General features: G+C 47.6%; 2 protein-coding genes across 6 annotated transcripts in view; one reads left to right on the top strand and one right to left on the bottom strand.

Annotated features, from left to right (window-relative positions):
* Gkt (tyrosyl-DNA phosphodiesterase glaikit) overlaps nt 1-25,933 on the top strand; it is an 85,716-nt gene that overhangs the window by 39,156 nt on the left and 20,627 nt on the right. The gene's annotated exons all lie outside the window — the stretch shown is intronic.
* Nucleotides 1-25,933, bottom strand: part of Trpgamma (Transient receptor potential cation channel gamma) — a 75,261-nt gene that overhangs the window by 34,679 nt on the left and 14,649 nt on the right. Inside the window, exons 1-2 of one of the 5 annotated variants that reach the window (XM_076820473.1) lie at nt 12,169-12,263; nt 8,282-8,324 (exon numbers count right to left, since the gene is read on the bottom strand). In XM_076820473.1, the coding sequence (XP_076676588.1) occupies nt 8,282-8,324; nt 12,169-12,237 (112 nt within the window). In that variant the 5' untranslated portion in view covers nt 12,238-12,263. Of the gene's footprint in view, nt 1-8,281; nt 8,325-12,168; nt 12,264-25,933 lie in introns of those variants that run through there. The other 4 variants (XM_076820471.1, XM_076820474.1, XM_076820472.1 and 1 more) reach the window with 4 other exon arrangements.

Here is a 25,933-nt window from a genome sequence, read left to right as displayed (position 1 = left end):
AGGTAACGCAACAACGGTAATAGAACCTTCTTTCCCCTCTGTCGTCATTTTGCTTCCTGGCAAAGCTCGGTGCTTCCAGCGAGTTTTAAGCAAGAATAAGAGTCGAGGCGTAACGAGTCATGATGATGTCTCTTAAATTCCAACAATCCTCAACTGTGCGCGAGCTACAATCACGTTTCTCAACGCAAACTGAATATTTGAATCCACGTGCAGACGGTAAGTAGGAAGCTACATAGTTTCTTTAGTCAAGGCTTGATTTCAGCTCCAGGAAGGTTGCGCCGAGGAAGCATGATTCGACATACGCGTGACGTGAGCCTGATTGCAAGGGAGGCGAGCCTAATTGCACTATTTCGTATCCCCTTAACTAAAGACGATCAACTGATTGACCCAGATTCGCCGGCATTACCATGCCCGGCCTCATCTTGCCGAGTGTCACGGATCCACCCCCTAATGGTCGGATCCTGGGCTCGAGTTAACGCTGGATCCAGCCGAAAGGTCCGTACACGTGGCAGCTCTCAACATGCTTTGGCTGCGGCGGATTCATTCTCGAAATTACGACGCGCTGAGCGCGGGATCTAGAGGTGAGCTTCGCTCACGCCCCGTACCGTTCTGCTTTTCCACAGGCATACACATGCACGCGACTATATAATTTTATGGACGTGACTAAGATGTAACCCGGGGAAACCGCTTATTACGTCGGCTGACACGGACGCCAGCGCACACGTTCGGGATAAACGCGGGAGTACGTGACGAAAGGCTTAAAGGGCGCCTCGGATGATTGGATTAACGAATGAGGAGCGCTTGCTGCTCGTGAGAAGTGCATTTAAGATACCTCGTTTGAAGTCTCACGAGGCTATCGACGGAATAGCTTGTTGGAAACAGAAGACTCTTTCTTGTATTATGAGAAAACAAGCGAACCCTTGGTATCACAATTTTGTGTCCAAAACCAACCCTGTCTTTTTATCATCGTTTCCCCTTAAAGATCTTTTCCTGCCCCTCCAATGCCCTTCTATCCTCGATCCATTTCGCTGATAATATCTGCCTCGAATGCAATCAGAGAAGCGAACGTTAGGCTTGAATAGGCACGAGGAATTTGAGGACCGCTTATCATGGAGACGATTGATGCAGGGGCACACCTGGGAACCATGCGCCAACACATTATCGCCGCCGGTGACCCAGGAAATGTGTTCTCGCATCGATTAGTCCCTTGCATCCTGTCACACCGCAATTCCCTTCCTTCCGACCGTCCGGTTATGCGGATTCACCAAGCCACAGGATCGCCAGGACAAACAGACGGACTTCGACCACTCTCGTGCCTGCATCTGCGAGCGCCTGTGTGCGGGAAAGTGCGAGTGTGCGCCGGCCAATGTTGGCGAGAAGCCAATGCCGTGAAACGTCCTTTGTAACTTGCTCCACCGACGCCCCAAAGGTATTCGTCAAGCTTAACACAGTGGGGCATCGTTCCTTCTCGCCCTACCCACCATCTGCTATCTATATACTCCAGTTTTTAATTCTCTGCCTCCAACCACCTTCGCGCGAGGAAGCCGCGGGTGGGAACCTGCTGATCGATCCCAACGACAGAATTCTATCCGCAGCTACGCTCCGATGGTATAAATCGTTCGTTCCCTTGCCACACCAGTGACATCTCTAAAGGGAGCGGATGAATACGGCAGTGGAACAGGGTCGCTGGGTTTTTTTTAGCGTTATTTTGTATCTCGGGGCGTCGCGCGTTCGGCGCCTCGCTTGTCTGGCCACAAACGAACCGATTCTACTGCGCACCGTTCTTTCTACTAGCAGCGCTCGTGCTTCTTTCTACTCGCAGCTTTGCCTTCGTCGTTTTTAGTTCCCTCTCGCTTGTTTAACTTTCGTTTGCAAGTGGCTACGTGCTTCAGGGGTGAAACAAAGTCGACAGAGTAAGAAACGAAGTGAAAGTTCCATGAAATCCCTGTGTTTCTACTTTACTTCGTTTACGTGTGGCTTGGGGCGACTCGCTCCACTTGGCGGTGTTTCCCTTGCCTCGTTGACCCCGAAAGGTCTGCCTCGCACAATCGTTTGATTAATTATTGTTCGTGCTGTAGTGTTATTAGACAATTAGCGGGGCGATGCTTAATTTCGAGCGTTTGTCGACGTCGCATCGTTATTCATTTCCTCTAGTCGGTGGTTGAATAATGGACGTAGACATGACGTAAATTTATAATCGAAGTTTAGTGGATAGTTTTAATGCAATGATGAATCGATTAAGCCTGCTGATTTGTAATGCTCAAGGAAAAAGTCTCTTTAGTCCTTCGCATATTTTTCTAACGATCGATCTACATTTCCCTGGACGGTGGAATTTCGGGCATCATTTGTAGGAGAGCGGGAGACAGCGAGAACGTCAAACGCGGGATCGAAAGATTTAATGAGTTCGAAAATTAATTACCATCGGCGCCGACGGTAACGCAATTCAATTGCAAAAGCATGTGGCCCCGTTCGCGTTATAATCATAACGTTATAAACGCCAATGTAGCCCATTAAAGAGAATAGTGCGACCGTGGCCCTGTAGGTGTTACCGAAAGCCGATGTTCCATTCTCGATTCTACAGTTCCATTAATCGGGAATGAGCAATTCGAAAATGCGAATGAACGTAGTATTTACTCTGCAAATAAATCTTCAGTCACCACGCTGCAGGTTCAATGAAACTTGCACCGACACAAAAAGCATCGATCAATAATTTGCCAATTCAGACTGTCACCGATTTCTAAAGATGCCTGCGATTCGTACGGTTTTTTCAAACTAACTTTTCCAATTAAACGTTAACAAGCCGGCCAATTATCATCGCGCTAACTCCGATTCACGTGTCCTGACTCGTTTTGCGTTTAATTGACGGCCCAATCTATCACGCGGATTTTATCGATCGGTGGCGAAAAACGATTGCCAGCGACCGAAAGGCGACAAACGACGGAATGAATAAATGGCTGTTAGAACGTAAACGATATGACGATATAACATTTAAAGGAGGAGGCAAGTGTATACGACTGCGATGTAAAGAAAGCTAGTAACAGTTTAAATCAAGCTTATCTTTCTTGGAACCTCGCGTTCACTCGAGCTGAAATTCGAAGCCACGGATTTCAGAGCGCACCACGATCACAGCAGATGTTCCTGAAGGATAATTCCTGAGAGACGTATATTTCCGCGGACCTCCAAGCCAGCATATTTCAGCCGTCTCCAGAACGACTTCGACTAATCGTTACTATCCCCCGATTGGCGCGGGCGCGAAATCGTTCGACCGTCGCGAAAAGTCCGTGCTGGTTCGGCTTCCACGCGATCCACCGCACATTAGTTGCCGAATTTACCATTGTGTTGGACGCCACCGTCGACGTAGCGTGCAAAACGCCGCCAGAAATTACGGGCGCTGGTTAAAATGACAGAAATTCCTGTGATGCTTGCTCGTAAATTGCTCAGGGACCCGCGTAGGTACCTGCCCGCGAACACCAACGACGGCTCCAGAGAGCAGAACTTTTGTCGCGCCTCTTTGAGCCCCGTTGCGAGCACACGGGATCTCGGAACGGGGGAGAGGGTGCCGGAGAAGGGGTCAGGGAACGCGACAGCAACGACGACGACACCTCGACGGTATTCGAGCCGGTTTCGAATCGCGACCTAATGGGAAAGTCGCGTAGCTCCGGGGTGGAAACGTGGAAGAGCTTCTCGAAAAGTGGCGACGATGATATCGCGCAACGAGGTGATTCTAGCATTCGACGAGCACCGCGTCGAGATTCGTCACCGCGACGCGCAGTTTGCAAACTAAACCGCGCGGAAGCATCGCGCAAGAGAAACTTTAACGCGAGACGTTACGAAGTCACCATTACCGTGATTAATTCGCTGATTCTTCCAGCAAGTTGATCAAGGTTCCTCCCGTAGATAGGAGCTATTACCCTCTTTGAAACGATGAAAGTGGACAATTTATCGACTCCTTGTAGCTCGCGGAGCCTACTTCGCGAAGCTCGGTCCCGCTATAAGATGATATTGCACTTTGCAGTTTGCGATCCACTTATAATGGGAAGTTGCTCCCTATCTGGGGGAAAAAAGTTGGTCGGCGTGCTCGAGAGGGGTGTGAGCGAGGGAACAAAAAGATTCAAGTCCGTCGCGGAAAGTTGGAATTAAAGCAGGAAGTGCAGGTCCAGTCGTGGCCGTGCTTGTTTGCGGCACGCGAGTGCGATCGTGTTCGCGCCGAGGGGTCGGGTCAAAGAAACATCGGGGCACACGCTTGCGAGGACTTCTTGCTAACGAAGGTCTGCAGAGTGCCGCCTTTAATTAGATTCGCGCACCGGTGCCTTGTTATCGGGCGCTTTCTAGAGGGTGAGGAACTTCCGTCGATACGTGTCACGCTATTATTTTCACGCGGGAGCACCGTGGCCGGCGGAACAGCCGAAATTCATTAATAATTAGCTGGTGGTCGGTGTGTGCCAGTGTACGACGGCAACTCTCGCGATTTGCTACGGCTAAGTTGAAAGTTTAATTATATCCCGAGGGAGGCAGGTCGAGTTACGGTGTTTTGCGATCTTGCGTGGAAAGCCCGCGCGTTCGTGGTGGTGATGCAGGGGCTCGATAAGTTGGCAATGGCGAGCGATAAAGAGTGAAATTTAACGATAAGTTTGTTCGTCGTTTCGCTCGCAGCGAGAGAGTGCTCCGAATGTAATTAGAGCCTACTGAGTATCTCACAGGAACGAATACCCATCATAGTGTCTCACGCAAGCTGTTATCGCTAATTAGGATTAATAAACCGCGAACGCTACTGCCCCGCGCAAGCTGGCGATAATCACCCGGCAATTAACTAATAAGCCTATGGGCAGGTCTGCGACTGTCGTGCAGCTTACGGTTACCACTTTCATCGCTGCGCGATACCGTGAAGTTGAGTCAACACGGTCAGAGAATTTCGTTTCACAATTTTTTCGACCAGTTGCTAGCCAAACCCGCAGACCTGTATCGAATTTCCCGCAGAAGGATTGCGAAATGTCTCTCTGAAATCAATTATCCCAGTTTGGGAATCGGATCGACTGTCAGGACTCGAAAATCGAATGCGCTGGTCCGCATCGTTTTAGAATAAAAAGAAATCGGTTCGCGAGAACGAAGCCGCGTTGCAGGTCGCTGCTTTCGGCGCCGCGGTTCAACGAAATCGATAGCGTTCGTTAGCCCCGGGTGATTAGATCACACGCTAAGCCGTCGCTCGACCAGCAACGTTAGCATATACATACGCGCGGGCATCGCGAATCAGTGATTTAACAAATGAACCTCCAAGTATGCGAGGCGACGCCCAAGGCTGGATAAACAGACATCAGGATCCGTTCGTGCGTTATCTTCCGGCTTGCTTGCCCAAAATCTGCACCGCAATCCGCCAGGAAATTGAAACACAGCTTTTGCAAACGCAGGCGAGCTACGGGGACTTGAGACCTTGTTTACACAAAGATTGATCCATCTTGTTTACGTGCAATCGTCGGCTTTGCGATATACTCGCGATGGGTGCTCTGATTTAGGGGCGTTCGTGGCGAGAACGGAGAACTGAGCGGTTGTATATGTCGAAAAGTGAAGTGTCTCGAGATAGAAGCAGGAATTTTCCAAGCACGATACTTATATTAATTTTTCTACCAGTTAGACGAAAAAGTTCTTAGTGACTCGATTACTTTTTGTACTATTCTCGCGTTCAGCGTTAATTCTCAAGATTACTTTTACTTTAGTTTATTTTTATTATTTGTTATTGTCTCTATTTTAGTTTCGCGGTTAGGCTTGTCAACAGTGTTACCACTGCAGCCTCGCCTTTACTCTTATTGACTATGCTAGCTGTATATACTCAGGTTTCTTCTCTTTTTTAACCGACTTCAATAAGGAGGAGATTATAGATTCGACACGTATGTATTTTTGATTAACAAAGACGATTCATTCTAAAACAAATTTACTTGAAAAATAAAATCCACACATCCCCATCGCAAAATTGAAATCTGCCGAGAAGTCTATCTTCTCGAGTTTACCTTGCTTATACTGCCTCGATTATCAAATATCTACGAAAACATCGTTCCCAGCCAAGAGCGGTTCTAGGCAATGCTAGGAATAGAACGTGTAAACACGCACCTGCTGGGTGCAAAGTTACCCGGTATATTCCCACAAATCCGCGACCTCGACGTTTCAAAGCCTGACCCTATCTCCAAAATTCTCGCCCACTCTTCCGGCACGGGATCCCAGGCGGGGGTCCTCCGATCCTGTATATTTTCCAGAGTCTAGCAAGTTCAACACCCTTGGTCCCCACCCTTCCACCCACGAACCAACCTACTGATCGAAGTCTCCAGCCAAGTGCCTTTGTATTAGCTACTAAGAGGCCAACGAAATTCCCCCGAGCACCAACCAGATTATGCCCCTTCCCTCTACTTTCCCCCGTTGCATTTCAGCTTCCGCTATTCCACTCGGGGCAAATTAAATAAGCGTTGGAAAAAGTTTCGCTGACGGACGCGGCTCTCTCGTTCCCTTTTCCCTTCCTGCTCGTCGCTCGGAACACCTTTCCGTCGCGATTCGCACAGCTTCCGACGATCCGTTGAATCCCGTCGAAATCTCGAAGCTCCGCGGACCCGACGCGTGTTTCGGAATCCTTCGTCAAGGTTTCACTCAACGACGCCGCTGGAGCTGCCGTTTCGACGAGCGCTGCCTCGAATAGGAAAAGGAACGGCAGGAAAATAGCAGGGGCGTGACGAGGGGTCGAAGGATCGTCATTGAATTCGCGTCGCTCGGTTGACAGGGAGCTGTAATTGCACCAGTCGCTACTGCTGTTTCGCCTTTTATTGGACGGGGAAATAATTAACAGGAGAAGAGATCCACGCTCCGCGCGAGTCTGTGCGAGCGACGTTTAATAATAGAGAAGCGAGCGGTTCGGCTCGTTTGCCGGGAAAACGCGCGACTGTTTTCGCGGAGGGCAGAGGGAAGATTGTTGGCGAAATATTTCTGTCAGGCATATCTTACCCGCGAGGGTAGACAGACCGTTCGATAGCGCCCCGTAAATATTATCGTAAGGCGTCGTTCCCCTCCCCGAAACGATCGTTCATTGTGATCAACGACCCGTACGAAACACAACGGCCGACGGGCTCGATGTTACCATGCAGAAGTATCGATCGACTCCCGATGCAATCGAATATGCAACGTTTTTCGCTGTTGAAAATTCATGCGGTGCCGCGTTTAAACGAATCCTCGCGGGAACTGCAAACACTCGCGCGCCCTCGGTTGTTTTCTTGCCCCCGACCGTCTTCTTCCGCGGACTTTCTACCCTCGACTGAACACGTCGAATTAAAATTGAAGGCTGCGAGATGTAGGATTCCGTCGGCGCATCGATCTATCGTGCAGCGAGCGATGGATTCTCAGCAGGTGTTCAGAAATTGAATGCAACGTTGTTCGCGGGGTGCCGAGGGATTTACAGATGAACAGAGCAAGGTTTTCTGATCGATAAATCAATTTTCCCCGAGTCTGTTTCCGCTGAATAACTAAGAGAATCCGAATTGTTTGTTTCTCTACAAACTAGGAAGCTGGTTAATGTATTCTAAGTAAATAAATGGATTCTTGTGACAACAATACGAGGCAGAATTCAGCAGTGTAAAATTCAAATGCGAGTCGACCTCAATGGCGATCTGGCTGCTAAAATCACTGGCCGAAAAAGAGTTTCGCAGTATCGAAACGCTCCGTCTTATTTCGCTTGCAGCGAGATACCGTCAGAGTCCAGAAGAAATTCTGCCTGGGCAGGAAATTGAATTCACTGGACGGTTGAAAGAGTTGCGAAATATCTCGGAAGGATATCTGAGGCCCGTTCGTGTTGGAAGGTAATTTGCGAGGGGTCCTTAACACCGCGCGGCCAATTTCCATCGATAATTTCAGCGGGCGGGCAGTACGTGGCAGGGGGCCGAACAATTTTTGTCCTCGTGATGGAATTTATGGAGATTGAACGACACGAATAACGAAGTAATACCCGAGAATGTCTGTGTACACACGCTCCTTGTTCCTTGCAGCGGTGAGACGTTCGCGGCAGGCACGGCGGGAGTAGCTCCGTGAGTGGGCGTATTCCCGTTGCATCGTGCAAATTTATTAGGATCGCTCGGGGTCTACGAACGAGCGAGGGAGTAAAGGATCTATGCAAACGCAGCGGGCGAAACACGCGACGAACGGTCTCCTCGCCGGTGGCGCGTGTTTCTTTTCTCGCACAAAGCGTGGCCCGCGCTAACTGGAGCGTGTAAAAATCGACAGAGTAGTGCTCATCTCCTCCAGCTGTACTCACCGATCTCTGGTATGTTCTTGTCATGATTTCCCTCGGTGGAAAACTGAAACAGAAAGAGGCAACGGTTAGCGATCGCCCTCAGACGATTTTAGAGACGCTCGGCGATCGAGCGCCTCCTTCTCATCTTCGTCGCGGTCAGGCTTGCGGGGGTATTTTTTATATTTATCCCTGTTAATGGACCGCGTTCGATGGGATGCTGTTTCGTGGAGAGGCCAAATGGATCGAGGGAAGAAAGCTTTTAGCATGGGATAGGATTCTACGGGGGAGGGGGAAATTTATCGGCTTCCCCCAATGCCGAGAGTGATTCCACGGTAATAAAATATTTTCGCCAAGCTGTACGCGTTCGACTGCCCGAGTTTTCACTCGTGAGATTGAAGAAGGGGTGTGTGCACGGGCGGAGGTGTACGGGGATATTGGCACTGATAAATTGAAACAGATCGTTGCCTGTATTCGACATTAAATTTCTCGAGGAATTATCAAGTAACGAAATGCTTCGTTATCTTTCATTAAAATATCATTGTTTCACTTTGTCACTGATTAGCGCAGGGCACTGCAAGAAAAGAGATTCGCGAGCTATAACTTGTTCGGTGCTCGTCGAGCTAACGTTTCTTTTAAAGAAAAGGAGTCTTTTCAGTTCCGAAAGTAAACCGGGGCTACTCTGAGCCCCGCTCCTCCGCCGGGAAATAGAAACCAGCAAAAGAGGAATTCCACAGTCGTTCCTCGCTGGCGCGAAATTCCTGGCTCTCCGCGAGCGGGTAACGAGAACCGTCCCTCGAAAAAGAGCTTCTTCCACAGCGGGAAAGAGAGCCAGGGATCGATAAACACCTCTGCCCTTCGCTTTCGGTTAGAACTGCCGTGTCCATTCGGAGCGCGGAGCATCGATCAGCCCCGAATTCCGATTAAATCGTGCGTATGACACTCTGCAGCACCCGGAGGACTTTGATCGCCTCGTTGCGCTCCTTCGCGAAAAGGAGGAGCGAGGCGGGGGGAACGAAAAGAGGCGGGAGATCGAGGGGGTCCCTTTCTTGTGAATATTCAGGGCGCCCACAATGGAGGGCGCGTCACTTTTGAAATATTAGAGGAAATATCGCAGGACGTGGTAAATCCTGCGAATATATCGCGATCTCGCGTTGCCACCAAGTCGCTGCGCGCGGAATATTTCTCGCGTCAGTGAATGAAAATGCGGTATTGATACAAGCAAGAAGAATATCGGGGTGATATATTGTCGAGGCGGCTCGTGTGAAATATCTCCACAGCGAATGCACTGCGCAAATTTCGTCCGTATCGGACTTTTTGCACGGCTGGGACGTGCCTTGAGAGCTCGACGAGTTTCCCTCCCGAGCCGTAAAATTGGCCGGAGAAAGATTCGCACGGCGTTTCTGCGAAACCACACGGTGGAACCGGCGAGCCTGATAAGATACGGTGTACGCGGGAAAAAATCGCAATATGGGACAGGTGTCCCTCGAGCGTCGAAAACGGTATAGTTTAGGTGCAAGATACAGTAGGTACTCGTAAAAGCAGCTGAGTGGATCCTCGGAATTGCGGATGCTGATCGTTTTTCAATTACTCATCGAGTTCAGAAGATCAGTTTTACAGTATATTGTATTAGCCACGTAAAAGTTTCCCTTAGTCAATTAGTCACGCGCTCCTATTAATCCAGAGAATTCACGCAGAGCACAGAGAATTCTCTGCCCCACAGTCCTCGAAATCAAGATTCCCTGGGAAATCATGGTTGCGTACGTTGAGCAGCGCACTTTACCAGCGCATTATGCGAGAACGACTTCCCAGCGGCCTTTCCACCGCCTTCGGCAACAGGGAATCGCTTCCATGCCCGTTAACCGAAGCGTCCCGTCGTTTCTCTGGATTAGGCCCCTTATCCCCTCGCGAATACGAGGAGCAAGCCAATTCACGCAGACATTCCGAGGGCCACGGTGTTCACCGACTCGTGTTTGTCTCGGGGCGAGCGGTTACAAGAGCGCGAAAGGGGGATGTTTCTTTGGAGCCGAATTCGTTGCAGCCCCAGCGGACGTGATCACTCCTAACTTTCATCCTTTATCCTCCGTCCAGGGCTTCCGACGTCGCGGTTAAGGCGAGAGGAAGCTCCCCTAGCACGGCACGGTTATTACGTGCCTGTAAAAATTAATCGTCGACGGATCTCATCGCGGCTAACGCGGAGACAACGTCGGTGCTATTATTTTATGTTTGGCCATCACGCAGGAGGTGATAAACGTGAAAAATTGCGTCGACGGGCGGGACGACAGGGGCGGCGATTAAATGGAATATTAACCGCAGGGGGATTGATCGTTGTTTAAATTAACGACACGATTGCGGATTCCATTTGCAACGCGTGCGAATCCGTTCCTTTCCGCGCGGCGATTATCGAGCGAGGCCCCGATTGGCGATTAATTAAAACGCCAACGCTGTACGGATTCAATAAAGCCCCGGCTAGAATCTCTCGCCGCGTTTAAGCCGCTGGCGACACGCGAAATTCGCTGTCGACGGATGGGGGGACTGGTTCGGCGATCGATCATCCTTAATTGCGAGTTACCGATCGCGAGAAGAAGGGATCGTCAAATTGCTGAAGGAGATGATAATGGCGTTCGTTCGCGTTTAACGGTGGACGAAAGTAACGAGGCGGCCGTGATTCTTTCCCCGTTTTGTCGGTCGAGCACCGAGGGAAAGGACCGAGAAAGATGTTCCACGCGACAACGATAGCTGACAACGCGCGAGATTCCGCTTCCTATCGTTGTACGTTCGGCGAGCTTTCACGAGGAGGGACGCGCTCGATAGCGGTATCAGAATGTGGGGCGAGAGAGATGGAATGCATTCGTGGCCGTGGAAGGTTTAAGGAATTTATTACTTTCAATATTTCGTCCGCTCGCAAGGTTACGAAACGTCGAACTATCGGACAGATTTGTGCGCGACTCTTTTCGTCGAAATCGAATAAATTTCCGCACGGGATCACCTGTTGTGATTTCTGTAAAGTCAACGTCCACTTTTACTGACGCTTCGCGTTAGAGATATCCAATATACGATATATGTATTTTGCATAGTTTGTACTACTACTCGTTGAATAAAACTTTTCTAAACCACCTATTTCGTGTTATCATTAACCCAGAGTTTGCCATTATACCAACTCCTGGTTCGTTCGACCCCCATGGTTGCAACGATTCTGCTCGCCCCAGTTTTCCTTTCTTCTTGCAAACGACTGTTATCGGGCAGCTTTCCATAAATGAATGCGTCAATAGATTGAGTGATAACGTCGACAGGGACAGGTGGAAAAGCGATATTACACCTGCCCTGGTAATTCTCTGCTTTTCATCCTATTCACGGGAGGAGAATATACTGGGTATTGTTCGATTACAATGGAAGTGACGTTTTGGAAGTCTCGTTAAAAGATGGGCCAAGTTTAATGTACACCTTCGCTTGCAATTCCTCTCCTGCTTAATTAATACTGTTGTCGTTTCATTAACCCTGTTTTACTTTTCGTTTCACGGTAAAAAAACGCGGCGCACAAAGGTGGGTAATTAAAGTTCTTAATTTTTTTTCGTGGCGGCAGGCTGCTTCGTTTTTGGCAGTGCACCTTTTGATCAACAGACTGGGTTAATTAAGTACGCTTGATAATTAGTGCCCCGGTGACGCCTGCGCAATTATTTTGTCTAAACAAACGCGAAATGCCTGGATGTGTTTCGGGCTTGTTTATGCGCCAGATTGAGTCGGACCTCTGGTAAACGTTGTTTTGAAAAAGGGATACATACTTCGTAATGAGCCGCGGTAACGATTTTACTTTAATCGCAACTTGGATGGGACAATTGCAGAGCAGTTGGAATAAAATCCCTGTCCCCAGTTGAATATAATAATAGAGCTAAGCAATAATGATATCTTACCCTATTTGCATTCTGTAACCAAGTGGAAAGATGCCGGTGGAAAGGATTCACCAGCGTTGGAAGCTTCATAGGAATTCACTCCTCCTCTCACAGTGTCAAGCATTATCGAAACGATTTCGCTGCTATCCTATCTTCTCAGTTTCAAAAATACCATCTCTCGATACCTTATTCAGGGAAGCGCGGAAGGAAGCGTCCAGATTTTCCGGCCGCCGATTCTCTGCAGTTGACAAAGGGCATTTTTCTTTCTCTCTGCGCTGGCACGTGAAATACGCTCGGCCTCGGGAAAATACCGGCCGAAAAATGGACACCGAGGGAGATATTTCCGAAAGGAACGCGAGACCGCTCGTTTATAGTATCGTTGCCACGAAAATGGTGAAAAAAAGATAGTCTGAAGAATCAGAACGTTTCAAGGCCAACCATTTCCTTCCATACCCCCATACTATTCGCCTCCACATTTGGCACTCTCGCGATCTTCCTTCGTTCGGACTGAGACAAACGGAGCTCCCATTCAAGCAGCGGTTTCAAAGGAAGGAACCCTGTCAGCGGAGGGAAAACTGGGGCAACAATAGCGAGCTGTCCATAAATCAAACACCTGATCGATGGGAATGCAAGTGAAAGGAGCGTGACTTCGTGCTGTCAATATTCGTTGTTGGGGAGGGAATTCTTTTAGCCAATGTGTGATTTTACGAGCGAACAAGGGTCAATTCGTATGCGATGGGAGGCTGAAGATTACTAGTTACTGTTCAATTGAGGGCTAGCATCTCGATAGATCGAGTGCGCTTATTGCCACTCGAACAAACAAGCATCCGTGCCTCGAATCGACGATACCATCGTCCGAAGATTGAATTTCTGTGGAGCCCACTGAAATCGCTGGGGTCGCTTAGAAAATGGAATATTCAACACGCTCGTTCCGGCGACAGAGAACTTTTCAGACGGTCTCCAAAGGGACGCAGCTTCTTTCGCCAGACGTTAAAGAGGAGTGTTGAGAACAGCGGCTGGGATAGCTTTTGTCAGTTCTGTTACTCCTTTCCTGCTGGAGCTTCCAATTTAATCGTCTATAGTGAAAGGACGCGTCGAACTTCCTTGATACTTTTAACCCGTTCGGTGTGGAACAGTTGCAAGCTGAATGCCGCGATAAGAAATTACTTGTCGCAAACAGTGTTTTATAAACGTGCAAGTTTCTGGAGTGCAAGATATAGTGGCAGCCACTTCCAGGGTCTTTCAACATTCGTTACAAACTGACAGAAAACAACTCGAGGGTCGCAAGAAAATAAATTGAAATTTACAACGTTCCAATTTAATATTCTCGCGTACTGGACCACGCTGCTGCTCCTTGCTGGCGAAATCAGGGAGCCCGGGCTTCCTTTACACAGCAACGATAAGGCTGGTATATACTCAGCGTCTTAACAAGAAGAATGTAATTCTTCGCGAAACGGCGGCCAGCTTATTTAGCCAAGGCATCGTAAACTCCATCCTGAACATCCAGCGTGCTGCTGCAGCTACTCCCAGCGTTCAGCAACGACGGAAGAATCTTTATCGCTCGGGAAGGAAATTGCACATCTCGTACGTGTAATTGCATCGCGCGTGCTCGTGTGCGTGCTCGCGTTTGTAATGGACACGCGGCGGGCGCGGAAGCAAAGGAACACAGGAAATTTTTCCGTAATTTATACGTCCGTCGCTCGCGATATTTCCCAGCGCGATGTTACGCTCGCCAGCTTTCCCTCCGTCGCTGCTGTGCTTATCAGATAAGTGAATCTGCGATACGCGAACCAGCTTAATCTCTACAGCGAGGAGTCGCGAATTAACCCCCAGGAAAAGCGAGTGGGTAGTTTTACTTTTAAAGTGGATACGCGATAAACAGGATCGTCGATATTCTGCCGATGCCCGATAGAAACGCGGCAACGGCCGAAACGTCCCAGGCAATCGAATCGCGGGAATTAATAACACCGCGGAGAATTCGTGCGCACCTTTCGAGACGCATTTGAATGCGATTCAGGTGGCAAGCTGGGTAGTTAAGCGGTTGAAACCAAGGCTGCTCGACCTCGTTCTGAATATTAATTTGACAGGGACCATTTCGGATACGCGCTGCACCGGCTCCGCGTAAAAACCACGGGCAGAGGAACGACTGGAATCCGGAAGCAGGCGTAACTCTGATTTAGCACCCACACTGTGGAAGCCAAAATCCTGGCGGCCCGTGCTTGGTACGAGGCGAGAGGTAATATTGAAATGAACGATTACGAAAGGAACTAAAGTGGAGCCTGCGTCATCTGACGCTACGTTACTCGAACGCCAACTAGCCACGTGTAACATAGACAACAACGTCCTCTTTGTAAAATATGCAGTGACAAAAATCCCTTGCATTCGTTAAAATTAAAGAAACACTCGAATGTCACTTCTACTTCTATCGGTCGAAAGATTCGGAGGAATCGGGGCCAAGAGAAAATTCCCAAATTACAGTAGATCCGCAAAGGCTTCCGCGAGGGATGAATGCGAAGAGCGAAATAAACGAGAGCATAGTCTCTGGAGGGTTTACGCGGGCTGCAGAGGATGCTCCATCTCGTTAAAGAAGAATCGCGGAGGCTGTATGCAGCCTCTTCTTTCGGCCCCTGGCGCGCTGGAAAAGGATTCTTAAAAAATATTCGACCGTGAACGTAGGAAACACTCAACGTCCTTGCCAGTAAACCCCGCAATCCCGCTTTCCACCCCCGAAACGACTCCGCGAAACGACAAAGTTGTTTGCGCGCAGCAACGGTGTCCCTAGGTGGTTGGCGTGCACAAACGTTGCCAGGACGATCTCAAAAACACAGCGATATTCATGGAAATATCTACACGTTCAGCGGTATCGCGAATCTAACGGCGCGTGTAGGGTGATCTTGGGCGACGTCTTGCCGGTGAAAATATTTTACTGCGCGATGGGAGCAATTCCCTTTCCCCACCCGCTCGTATATCATTTTATACGATTAGACTCCCGCCACTATTAATCGAGGGAGGCATAAAGCTTGGACGCCTTACGACCTTGTAATCCCTATCATGCGCGTCAAGATGGATCTATCTATACATTCCCGGTCTCCGCGCTACCGAACGTGACTCCCTTTTTTAGAATCCCCGTCAGGCTTTTCGCATAAATCATCGCGAAGGGGGTCATTCGTCCTGGAGAATCTTCGACGCGGATCTCCGAGACGTTTTCAACCCCCAGACACAGCGGGAGTTGCATTCGCAGGTGTTTCTTTCTTCATTCTTTATTCGCGTGTCGATCTGCCAGGAAATATGAATTATTTCCGTCCAATGCGGGATGTGCTTAAGCGAGAAGTGTAGGATCGAAAGTTCTGAGTTAGACGCTGATGAAACTCCGCGACTATTTTTCAAAGGAACCACGTCCGCGGCAGGTTGACAGGGTTAACTATGGAACTCGCGTCGACGAGTCAGTTTTAATTTCGTACAAAGCAAGGAATCTAACAGGAAGTTGCGACAGCAGCTCGAGGGGCAGCCAGAATATGCTGGCGAAACGTAGTAGACCATTTAACGAGGACTTTGGGCGACCTGTGTCGTTCGAAGACTTTCCATGAAAGGACCGATCATAAAACGCGCCGCGGATAAACTATAATTAAACGCGGCGAGGGTGGTTGCGGCGCAACGTGCATATAATTTGCATTAAACCGTTCCGCGGCGTGAAAGAGAGAGAAACGGGGACGAGAGGAAGCTGTGGCGAGGTGCCAACGATTTTTCGTCGATTTCTCTGTTGTTTCTTGAGCGTGGCGAGCCTGCTGGGCTAACTGAGACGCGATGGTCACCGTCGAGGAGGAGAAACTGATAAGATTTCCCTATAAATATTCGCGATTCTTCTAAATTGCGAGAAATATGAATTCAGAGATCTTGTTAAGATCCTTCGTACCCTTTTACGTAATATTCTGCGACAGGGTAGCCATTTCATCGACAGACCGAAGGCATCCGCTGCAGATTGCGTCCGATTGCTCGGTTCATGCAACGTACCGTCATCCTTTAATTATTCCAGCCCGGCGACGCCTACTTTGTAAATTATCACCAGAACTGTCATCCACAAACGTAGCCATCGATCCGCCGCGAGACGCTCAACGATCAGCCAGACGCAACCCACTTAATCGAGGGCATGCAAACGAAACCAACTGCTCTTACATTTCCTTGACATCCGGCAACGAGGAACACTGGGGCCTGCTTCCACTGGCCATAAATTTATATCCACTTTTTACGGAAATCGCGTTTCCCGTAACGTAACTCGGAGGGAACACCTGAATCGATAGGAACACCCGCGTTATAGCCGCGATTCCAAACCGCCGAGCGGCGGAATCTAGCAGACAACAGCTTCCCTTGATTCGTTTGACGAGTAGACGCGCGAAGAATTCCAAATGGAATCGACTACCGTGAGATAACACGGGCACGGTGGCGGAAATCTCTTGCGAAAGTCGCAGCTGCAACCGCGGCTGGTAAACCCGCGGAAGTTTGTCGTCCAAGTTCCGCGGCGGGGCGAGAATCGCGAGCGGATCCGCGCGGAGGCATCTCACACCCCCGCGCTAGCGTAAACGAAGACCTGGAAAGTTAACATCGCGGAAATCTTCTGACCGGGTTTAATAAATCGCGTGCAACCATCGTGGCGACTTCGAGTTTGACCGCGATATTCCGCCGGGCGCATTCGTTCGCCCCTTACTCCACTCTCTTTCTAACTTTCAAGAGAAAACCCACCCATGGTCCAGTGAAATATAGCGGAAGAATTACTTTTAAGAAAGTCCAAGTGATTGGCCTTCGAGTCCTTTCGAATAATTCACGTGCTGTCTCGTAAAACACTGTAGGGGAGGCCGGGGCTAAAAGTTCCGATTTCGATAAAACATAAAAAATGACTGGAAAATAATGTAGTTATTCTCTTCACTATTGACTAATTTCTTGTTAAATTTATTATATCTTCTGATTTTAAGCTTGTGTTTAATATATTGTAATAGGTTTCCCATAGAAAGTAATTTATTTGTGGCTGATCGAAGCGGAACTTCTTACCCCTATATGGGGCAAGTTGTTATCGCATTGGGGTAAGTTGTTACTATGATATAAGAGTTGCCTTTTAATGAAATATTTCATTTTCTAATGAAATAAAGCAGCATTTTATTAATAATGGTTATTTATGAAGGTTCGGACCGACAAAAATGTATTATCTTTAAAAGAAAACGAAAAGCGACAGTTTTTATTTATCTTTACGCATATCTTCGATCGAAGTCGTGTCCCTTTCCGCCTTTCATTCATATGTTCGCATTTTAAAGCACAGCGGAAACAATTTATACATTTGCGGCAGGTCTGTGAAGATAGCACCCCCAAATTCGAATTTTTGGAAAAACTCAACGGCATTCGTTTGTCCATCGTTTGCCCACGTTTGCCCATAAAAAATTTTCGTTTGACCACCCTCCAAAAAAGAGTTATGAACAAAATAAAAAAATTGTCTTCATCACCCATCATGAATGCATTTCAATTTTTTAATAGAAGGATACGAATGTACCCGACCTGACCACGTTTGCTCACTCTCAGATTTCATTTGCCCACCCTCCAGAATTTAAATAAAAAATAAAAACCGCGAAAAAATGGGTATAGATGAAGCGATCGCGTTAAAGTTCGATTATTCTCGAAAATATTATCAAAATCGTTCTTTCAACGGTCCAGTTCGTTAGTTTAGATGTAGAAGAGATTTGCCCATCCATTAATTTCGTATGCTCACCCTTCAGAATCGAATTATTAATGAAGATAGCCAAGAAGTGCGGGACCCGTTAAAGCGATCGCGTTAAAGTTCGATTTTTCTGGAAAATATTATCGAAATCGTTCTTTCAACGATGCAGTCCGTTAGTTTAGATGTAGAAGAGATTTGCCCATGCATTAATTTCGTATGCCCACCCTCCAGAATCGAATTATTAATAAAGATAGCCAAGAAGTGCGGTACCCGTTAAACCGAATACCTTTCCGTTCGTTTTTTTTCCGAATGAATTATCAAATTGATTGTTCTTACCGTAAAGGTTAAAGGTGTTTGGTGACATGTTATCCACTTCAATTTGTATCGCTCATCGTATACTTCACACTTTTCACACATCTGCAGCATGTGCAGAATAATATCGGAGTGGTTTTCTAGTCATCTTTCACTAATTACCGCAATGATATCGCACAACGGAAAATAATATAATCTCACAGTTACTTCACAAACCGTAAATGAACGCACGATCTCGCAAGAGTTGCGCCCGAACTCTGTAGACCGACTGACTTTCGTGCGTCGTTGGAAACAATTCGAGAGTGTCGCAGACATCTGTTTACGTTTCGGCACGTTCGATGACGACACGCAGCGCTGCTACCCTAACTAAAGGGGCGCAGCGCCGAGTGCCACTGCCGAAACGTAAACAGATGTCTGGCGATACTCTCGAATTATTTCCAACGACGCACTTCTTGGCTATCTTTGTTAATAATTCGATTCTGGAGGGTGGGCATACGAAATTAATGCATGGGCAAATCTCTTCTATATCTAAACTAACGGACTGCATCGTTGAAAGAACGATTTTGATATTATTTTCCAGAAAAATCGAACTTTAACGCGATCGCTTCAACGGGCACCGCACTTCTTGGCTATCTTTATTAATAATTCGATTCTGGAGGGTGGGCATACGAAATTAATGCATGGGCAAATCTCTTCTACATCTAAACTAACGGACTGCATCGTTGAAAGAACGATTTTGATAATATTTTCTAGAAAAATCGAACTTTAACGCGATAGCTTCACCTGTACCCTTCTTTTCGAGGTTTTTATTTTTTATTTAAATTCTGGAGGGTGGGCAAATGAAATCTGAGAGTGGGCAAACGTGGCCAGGTCGGGTATATTCGTATCCTTCTTTTAAAAAATTGAAATGCATTCATCGTGGGTGATGAAGACAATTTTTTTATTTTATTCATAACTTTTTTTGTAGGGTGGGCAAAAAAAAAATTTTGATGGGCAAACGTGGGCAAACGAAGGACAAACGAATGCCGTTGAGTTTTTTTAAAAAATCGAATTTGGGGGTGCTATCTTCACAGACCTATATGCGGCGGGGCAAGTTTTTACGGTACCAACGTGCCCCAAGTCACGGTAACAACTAGCCCCTACCGACACATGTAGCAATTTCAAAGATTATTCTGCTTATACATGTATTCAAACGATAAACACTATTACACCATGTTCTTAAATGTCATTTGATCCATAAGAACGATTCAATCTATAATATCTACGTTAAATAATTGAAATAGACCAAAAAGTATTGATAGAAAAATGTTTACTTATCTGGTACGCGACTAATAGGTCCTTGCTTACAACCACACAATTCGCTGTCGCGGACGCTATTAAAGTGGGGGACAGAGTGGCGTGATCAACTCACACGGAAAAAATAATTTAAAATACAACGCTCTTTTTATTTTGAAGATAGAGCCGTCGGAACAACTTACCCCCGGAACTTTTAGCCCCGGTCTCCCCTACCCATCCCTTTTAGGTACAACACATTTGCACGTATGCGGATTGATAAAGGGTTGATAAAATGTGGTGGTGGTTTTCGTACGACCTGAACACTGGCGAGACAGCTCGGGTACCCCGGGAACAGTTCCCGTCTCGAGAATACGCGCCCAGGGAAGAATCGCCCATGAAACGGCCCGCAAACCCCGGGGGATAAAGGAACAGCAGCGAAAGGGTAAGCACCGTTGTTCTTTCTGCCGCGAAATTTATTTTGCCGAATTTCCGCGAGCATTAAATTCGCCCGTGACCGGCGTTAACTCGTTTGCATCTATTTTAAGCGGATTTACAGAGATCGCGTCAGCGTCCCTTTAATCCACTTTACAACGTTCGCCGCGGAAAAATCATATTCGCCGGACGGCTGGGTATTTAAAGTGATCGCGATGGAAATAGATGACGGGAAATTTTAGTGCGACCCGTAGGGGAGATTAACGCGCGCGGGCCACGCGTAATGTGAAGCTCTCGAAATTTATAACGCCCAGTGTTACGTATGTAATACTTCGCTGTTTTATGTACAGTGCGCTGTTTTATGTAATATTTAAGAGCAACGGGCCATAGAGGGGCAGCCAGGTGAAATATTTGCCCAACCTCGAGGCGCTCGTTTTTGTACAGGCAGCCTGCACGACGCTCCGCTCCCATTTCCCGCCAAACGAACAATCACAATGAAGCAGAGGAAAGAAAGGGCGCATTGTGGGCCAGATTCACGGTTCTCATTTTAACCCTTCGCTCCACCCCTCCCCCCGCCCCGTCGGGGAAATTCCAGATCGAGGCACCGTCGGGAGATAAACATTCGAGCAGAAACGGACCAGCCAGTTTCCGATTCGATTTCCCGGGGAGCTACGCTTGCTTTTCGGCTAAATGCCGCTCAACAAGATGGAGAGACACGGTTCAGGAATACACAATGCCTGCAATCAGTCGCGGGGCCTGTAGTAGATGGCCCGTGGTTGTTTATTCGAAAATCGACTTCGATTTCCTGGCTAACGTGCCGCTTGATGAATGAACTCTGCCCGTCGTGCTGTCCCGATTGAACTTTTCGTAGCTCCCGAGAGTTTCGAGTGAACGACGAGAAGAATGGGGATGGGGTCGAGATCGGGGCAATGCGAGACGATGGCGAGACCGGTGGTGTGTATAAACTTGCATAGTAGAGGTTTCACCCTACGACTTACTATTTTTAAAGAAAATTGTTCCGGATGAGGGCGGAGATCCGAAGTTTCCTTAGCGATTATTGTGGAATATTATGGAAGGATTCTTGCACGAAAGAACTTGAACGCGATATTAGTTGAGGTCGGATCGATCGGCACGAGAGAGTTGAATGGCGAAGCACGCTTATTATATACCAATACCATTACGAGACAGGATGACGATAAAGGCTTTCAGTTCCAATTAGGCTCGTATTCACCAGCGAATTCCGATCTGGCGTCTTCCGGAAGTCGGGAAACAGAGGGGGGAAGGGCCGTGATACTACCTTACCGCCACTCGATTTTGCCTGGCGGCACGGTAAAAGCTCCAGGAGCGCTTTCAGCGGGCCAAGTTTCAGATAAGCCACGTATTCCCTTCCCCTGGGCATTTCCCTCGTCGCCATTCTTCCATTCCCCTCCATTTCCCTCGCCGATTCGCAGCTTTCGCGTTTCCTTTGGCTTTTTACCTTTCCTCGGCGTAAGAAAACCTCGGCTAGGAAACGGGAGACGCGAAGACCCGCATAAACGGGATTCTGTTTCTCTCTTTGCTTTTTCGACGCGGCTGGAGAGGGATGGTAAGGACACGGAGGAAGAAAGGGCTGGAAATGGTTAAGATATATCGAGCACTCGATTCGAATCGATGTGAATGCTGATGTACGCGTTCCACACTTTAAAGGATGGAGATATTAATATCTGCATTGCAACGCAAGAAAGCGACTCTCCCGTGGCGCCGAAGGAATCGGAACAGATTAAATTGGCTCGAAAGTAATGGAAACGAAGCACGCTTCTTGTTTCGTCGATCAGAAAAAGCATGGACGATCTACAAGCTAGTTGCAAAACCTAATTCGCGAATTAGATTTGAATCTGGCCATCCGTTTCCTTGTGCTTGGATGTTTTACGCTGCGAGGTCTTGCAGTGATTTAGTGTTGCATTCCCGAGCTACTTTCTTGCCCCTTCGACTTTCTGTCCCAGTTAAATAAAGAAGACAGAACGTTTTTGTTACAGTCTGCTTGCTTTCTACTCCTCTCGAGGAATTGGACCGAGGGAATCGAGAATTAAGTGTGATCGAAGAGAATGGGAGTTAACGCGTCATCGAGTGCTTCAAGTATAAAATATAGAAACTCTACGGATCGGAGATCCTACATTTTTTAAAGAATCCAGTCCACTCGGTTCGAAGGAAAGTGTATGTAATCAGTTGGGCTGCTCGAGCGATCGCAGAGTCTGAGGTATGTTCCACTAATTCGATGAATTCCATTCCTGGCCCACTTGGCACAAGCTCTACTGTATCGTCTTCTGATATTCCTCCCTCCAAGATGCTTGCAGTCCTTGTTTTTCATGCAGTCCTGCCTCAAGTGGGAGAATAGTCCTGACTTGGAACTGCAGTTCATGGGAAGAGGCTCGATACGTATGCTACCCTCGGTCTCCACCGGAATCCCTTTGAATTCCATTTTGAATCCCAGCTGCTGGAGGATTCGCGAATCTTCGAGGAAATTCTGCCAAGATTAGCTCGTTCCTTTCGAGGACGTCATAATTCGGACGAGCGAGGTCGATTATGAAATGACACGAGGCACTGGAATCGTCTGAAGGGGTGCAAGCAAGATTTTATTGAAAATTTCGGGTAACAAGAGGCGCGTGATTTTTTTTATGCGATTTCAGAGACACTTCACCTCAAAGCGGAGGGTGTGACGAGGAAAACCGTTCGAGGATCGATTAGTTGGGGCCCAGCAGCACCGATGCAATCCTCCTCCTCTTCGCGGCTGCCTTTCGAAATTATTTCTAGACAATACCTGTCCCAGAGCCGAGGCGCATTCATTGGATCAACCCTCACGTCCTCACTTCACCCAGGCCAGAGAACGGCGTTTCTGTTAATTAGTACCCCGTCGCAACGAGTAATTAAGGGAATGCAGCCGAAGCGATAGCAAGTGCAGTGCATCGCACCTCGCGGCATACCCAATTTCGAAGTCGACATTATCTCTGAGCCTCTTTATCCTCGGACTCGAGGTCCAACGGAATTAAAGCTGCTTGCATAATACAGACTCCACGATTCTCCGAGCTCTACCCCTATCCCGGAATCAGTTATGACGAAGCCAAGGAACTGGGAAATATATCGACTGGAATGCTCGCCAAAACCAGGAGAAATTTTAGCGAAGCTTCAAATTTGCGCGAAGTAATTGGAAGATGCATGCGAAGATCAAAGAAAGGGTGGATAGTGGTAATGAATATTTATAATAAAGGTCTGTAAAATCCTAGCAAAATCCAAGAGACATAGCCGAAGCTGCGTTGACGCGCAGGAACTTACATAATCTGGATGACAGTTTTGAAAATCAGTTTGCCGCCGACCTCGCTAGCGACAAGATCTGTGAACAGGCGTGATCGCTACCATGTGGCCCAATTCACGATTTTTCGGTATGTCTGTCCACTTCCATTGTTTCTAGGCTTTGTATGAAACTGTGCAGTGGTTTCCTACGTCGCTTTTCCAGTTGGAGTACGGTTATTAATAAACTTTTACCTCCGATTTATGAACGTGTTTTCATGCTTCTCGATTCATGTTCTACATTATTGCTGTGGACTATTTACGCCCATATATCAATTTAATTTATATGATTTTAAATTCTTTGATTTATTTAACTGCAGAATTTTTACTAACTGCCTTCATAAATCGTTCCACGTTGCTTTATTATTTAAATATAAACGTTTCCCTTGGTTCGCTGACAGACAGATAGGTGTGTTTTCTCGACAGTATTTCATCACTAATTTCAACGTCAAAATAGAAATGATATATGAGACATTAATGAGCGAGCACCTCCTCTCGTTAGACGATTCTAAATTTCGATGCGCGCAAAGATAGCCATAATTGGAAGTCGGGAATGTACACTCCGAAAGAAGGCGGCACGGGGCGCGCGCTTTTTATAAAAATGCGCGCAAGGTCGCCCACCCACAGACTGTCTTTTTCTATTTATGCACTCGCCGCAGCGTACTCTAAAAATGAGGGATGCTTTTAAGGGCTCATGGCTCTGTCAGCTCTCCCCACGTGTGAAGACCTCCACTGTGGAACTATTACAAATAGAGAACCTTCTCTCGGGCTATATATACCTGGAGCGAAGGAATTAGAAGTAAATATTTATCCAAGTATTTCTGCTCCCGTTTCAATCGAGCTTTCGTTTAATCCGTATTCTAACGGGGCGAAGCTTCCGATATGATTAACGATAATAAGGAAAGGGTAAACTCGTTGCAAGCTGTCTTTACTTCCCTCTCATCAGATATTCAATAATCATACCTATGTACCTAATGCTTCTCCTGCCTCTTGCTTTGAAACAGCCAGAGGGATACGGACCGAACTTTACGGGCAGCTTGTATCCCTGGATCACGAGCTAGGGAACTCGGAGGCTCAGCCTCTGGAACCGAATTACTGCCCCGTGCCGGCCCCGATAATTTAAACTATCTAGAATGCCACTCAATTTCGCTCACGCTATACACGAATTTCGTTGATCAGCCGTGAACTTAAACGAGGGCCAAGGTATCGATTGTCTTTAATGAAAAGCGGCCTCTGTTAAACGCAATTCCTAAAGAATATTCAATCACCCCTCTTCGATCACTGCCTCTCGCGAGTTGAATCATTCCAGAAGCGGCTGGACCACGAATATACACGTTCCTGGATGGTCCGCAGCTGGTGAATTCGCGAACGGTCCACGTGAAGCTCTCGTGCTGCATTCAGCCACTCTACTCAACGCATTTACGAGCACCGTCGAGTCGGTCGTTACGTTTCCACAACATCTACGGAATTAGCAGCGTTGTTCCGCTGCGCGTTTCCAAGTTCGCCACTGCCAGGCTTTCCGCTCGCAACTAGCAATCGTGTCAATGTCGACGCGTCATAAAACGACTAAGCCCTAACCACGTTATTAGTTCAACGCGATAGAAATGCAAATTTTAAGATGTCTCTTGAATTCTTCTGCCATTTTCCCTGATTCTCTGCCACGTTACGACAGGAAGCATTGAACTGAAAACGAGCATTAGATCGTTTGGCAGAGCGCGTCAGGGGCCTAAGCCTGGTGCAATCGACGAGGGAATACTGACCAAAGCGCAGTGATCGACTGTGCACAAACAATCTAATGCATTTCGTCGCGTTACGCAACGAGAATCAAACGCGAAATTCATCCGCCATTGGACGCGACTGGCGATAAATCTCCGTTGGAATTTCACAAGGTACCAGTACCAATTAATAACTTCGTTACGATAACCTGCTTGTCCGTTTTCACGAAAACTGGAATTACAGAAGCGCGATGCCAGGCGGGTAATGAAATAGGAAGCGCGTTCGACTAAAGGAGAGGAGGCTGGCTGGATGTTCGTTTGGAACGTCGCCTCTGGCGATCGAGCTTCAGAGTCGAGAGGCACTCGGCGAACAGCTCACCTAAGATGCGTTGTTAGGATCGTTACGAACTTGAAAAAAGAGCATTTACATAGCGAGAGTATTGTCTCTGGGCTTCCCGCCATTCAAGCTCGTCAGAGCAAAGGGTCTGCAAAGAAAAATGGTCAAGCGCTTCAGGCGTTGGCACCTTCATGCTTCTTGTAAGTCTTGCAATTCTCTTTGTAAAGGAAACTAATTATTGCCTTTAGGATGCGTGGGTCAGGAAATATACAATAAGCTTGCTAAATTTTTAGACTCAGTATGTGCTAGAGGATAATGCGTTCCAGTAGTGTTTAAGTAGAGATTAGTTAAGACATTCGCCCTGTATTTTCTTGTGTTTATACGTTTATGTCCGTTCACGCGTGTTCGCCGGTGAACGACGCAGTTTTATTGTCAGAGAAAATTGTACCGCGTTGCCATTTCATTGGGAAAGTTTTCCTATGAGTCTTGGAGGCCTCGCCGTTTCCACGGAGAAAATTGGCCAACTGTGTCCAGGAGAAGTTTCACGGTTCGCCAAACATTTGCGCTTGGCCAATAAAGCGTTTGGAGCAAGTGTTATTGGAAGAATATAGCCTTCGTCGCCGTGTACAGATAACGCGCGATCCTCGCCGGTGCTATAAAGCCAAGCAGAGTGGACGACACAGTTATACC

Source organism: Andrena cerasifolii, chromosome 9 (genome assembly GCF_050908995.1).
Source record: "Andrena cerasifolii isolate SP2316 chromosome 9, iyAndCera1_principal, whole genome shotgun sequence".
Lineage (NCBI taxonomy): Eukaryota > Metazoa > Arthropoda > Insecta > Hymenoptera > Andrenidae > Andrena > Andrena cerasifolii.
The sequence above is the reverse complement of the archived record's forward strand: the minus strand, read 5'-3'. Positions and strand labels throughout refer to the sequence as shown.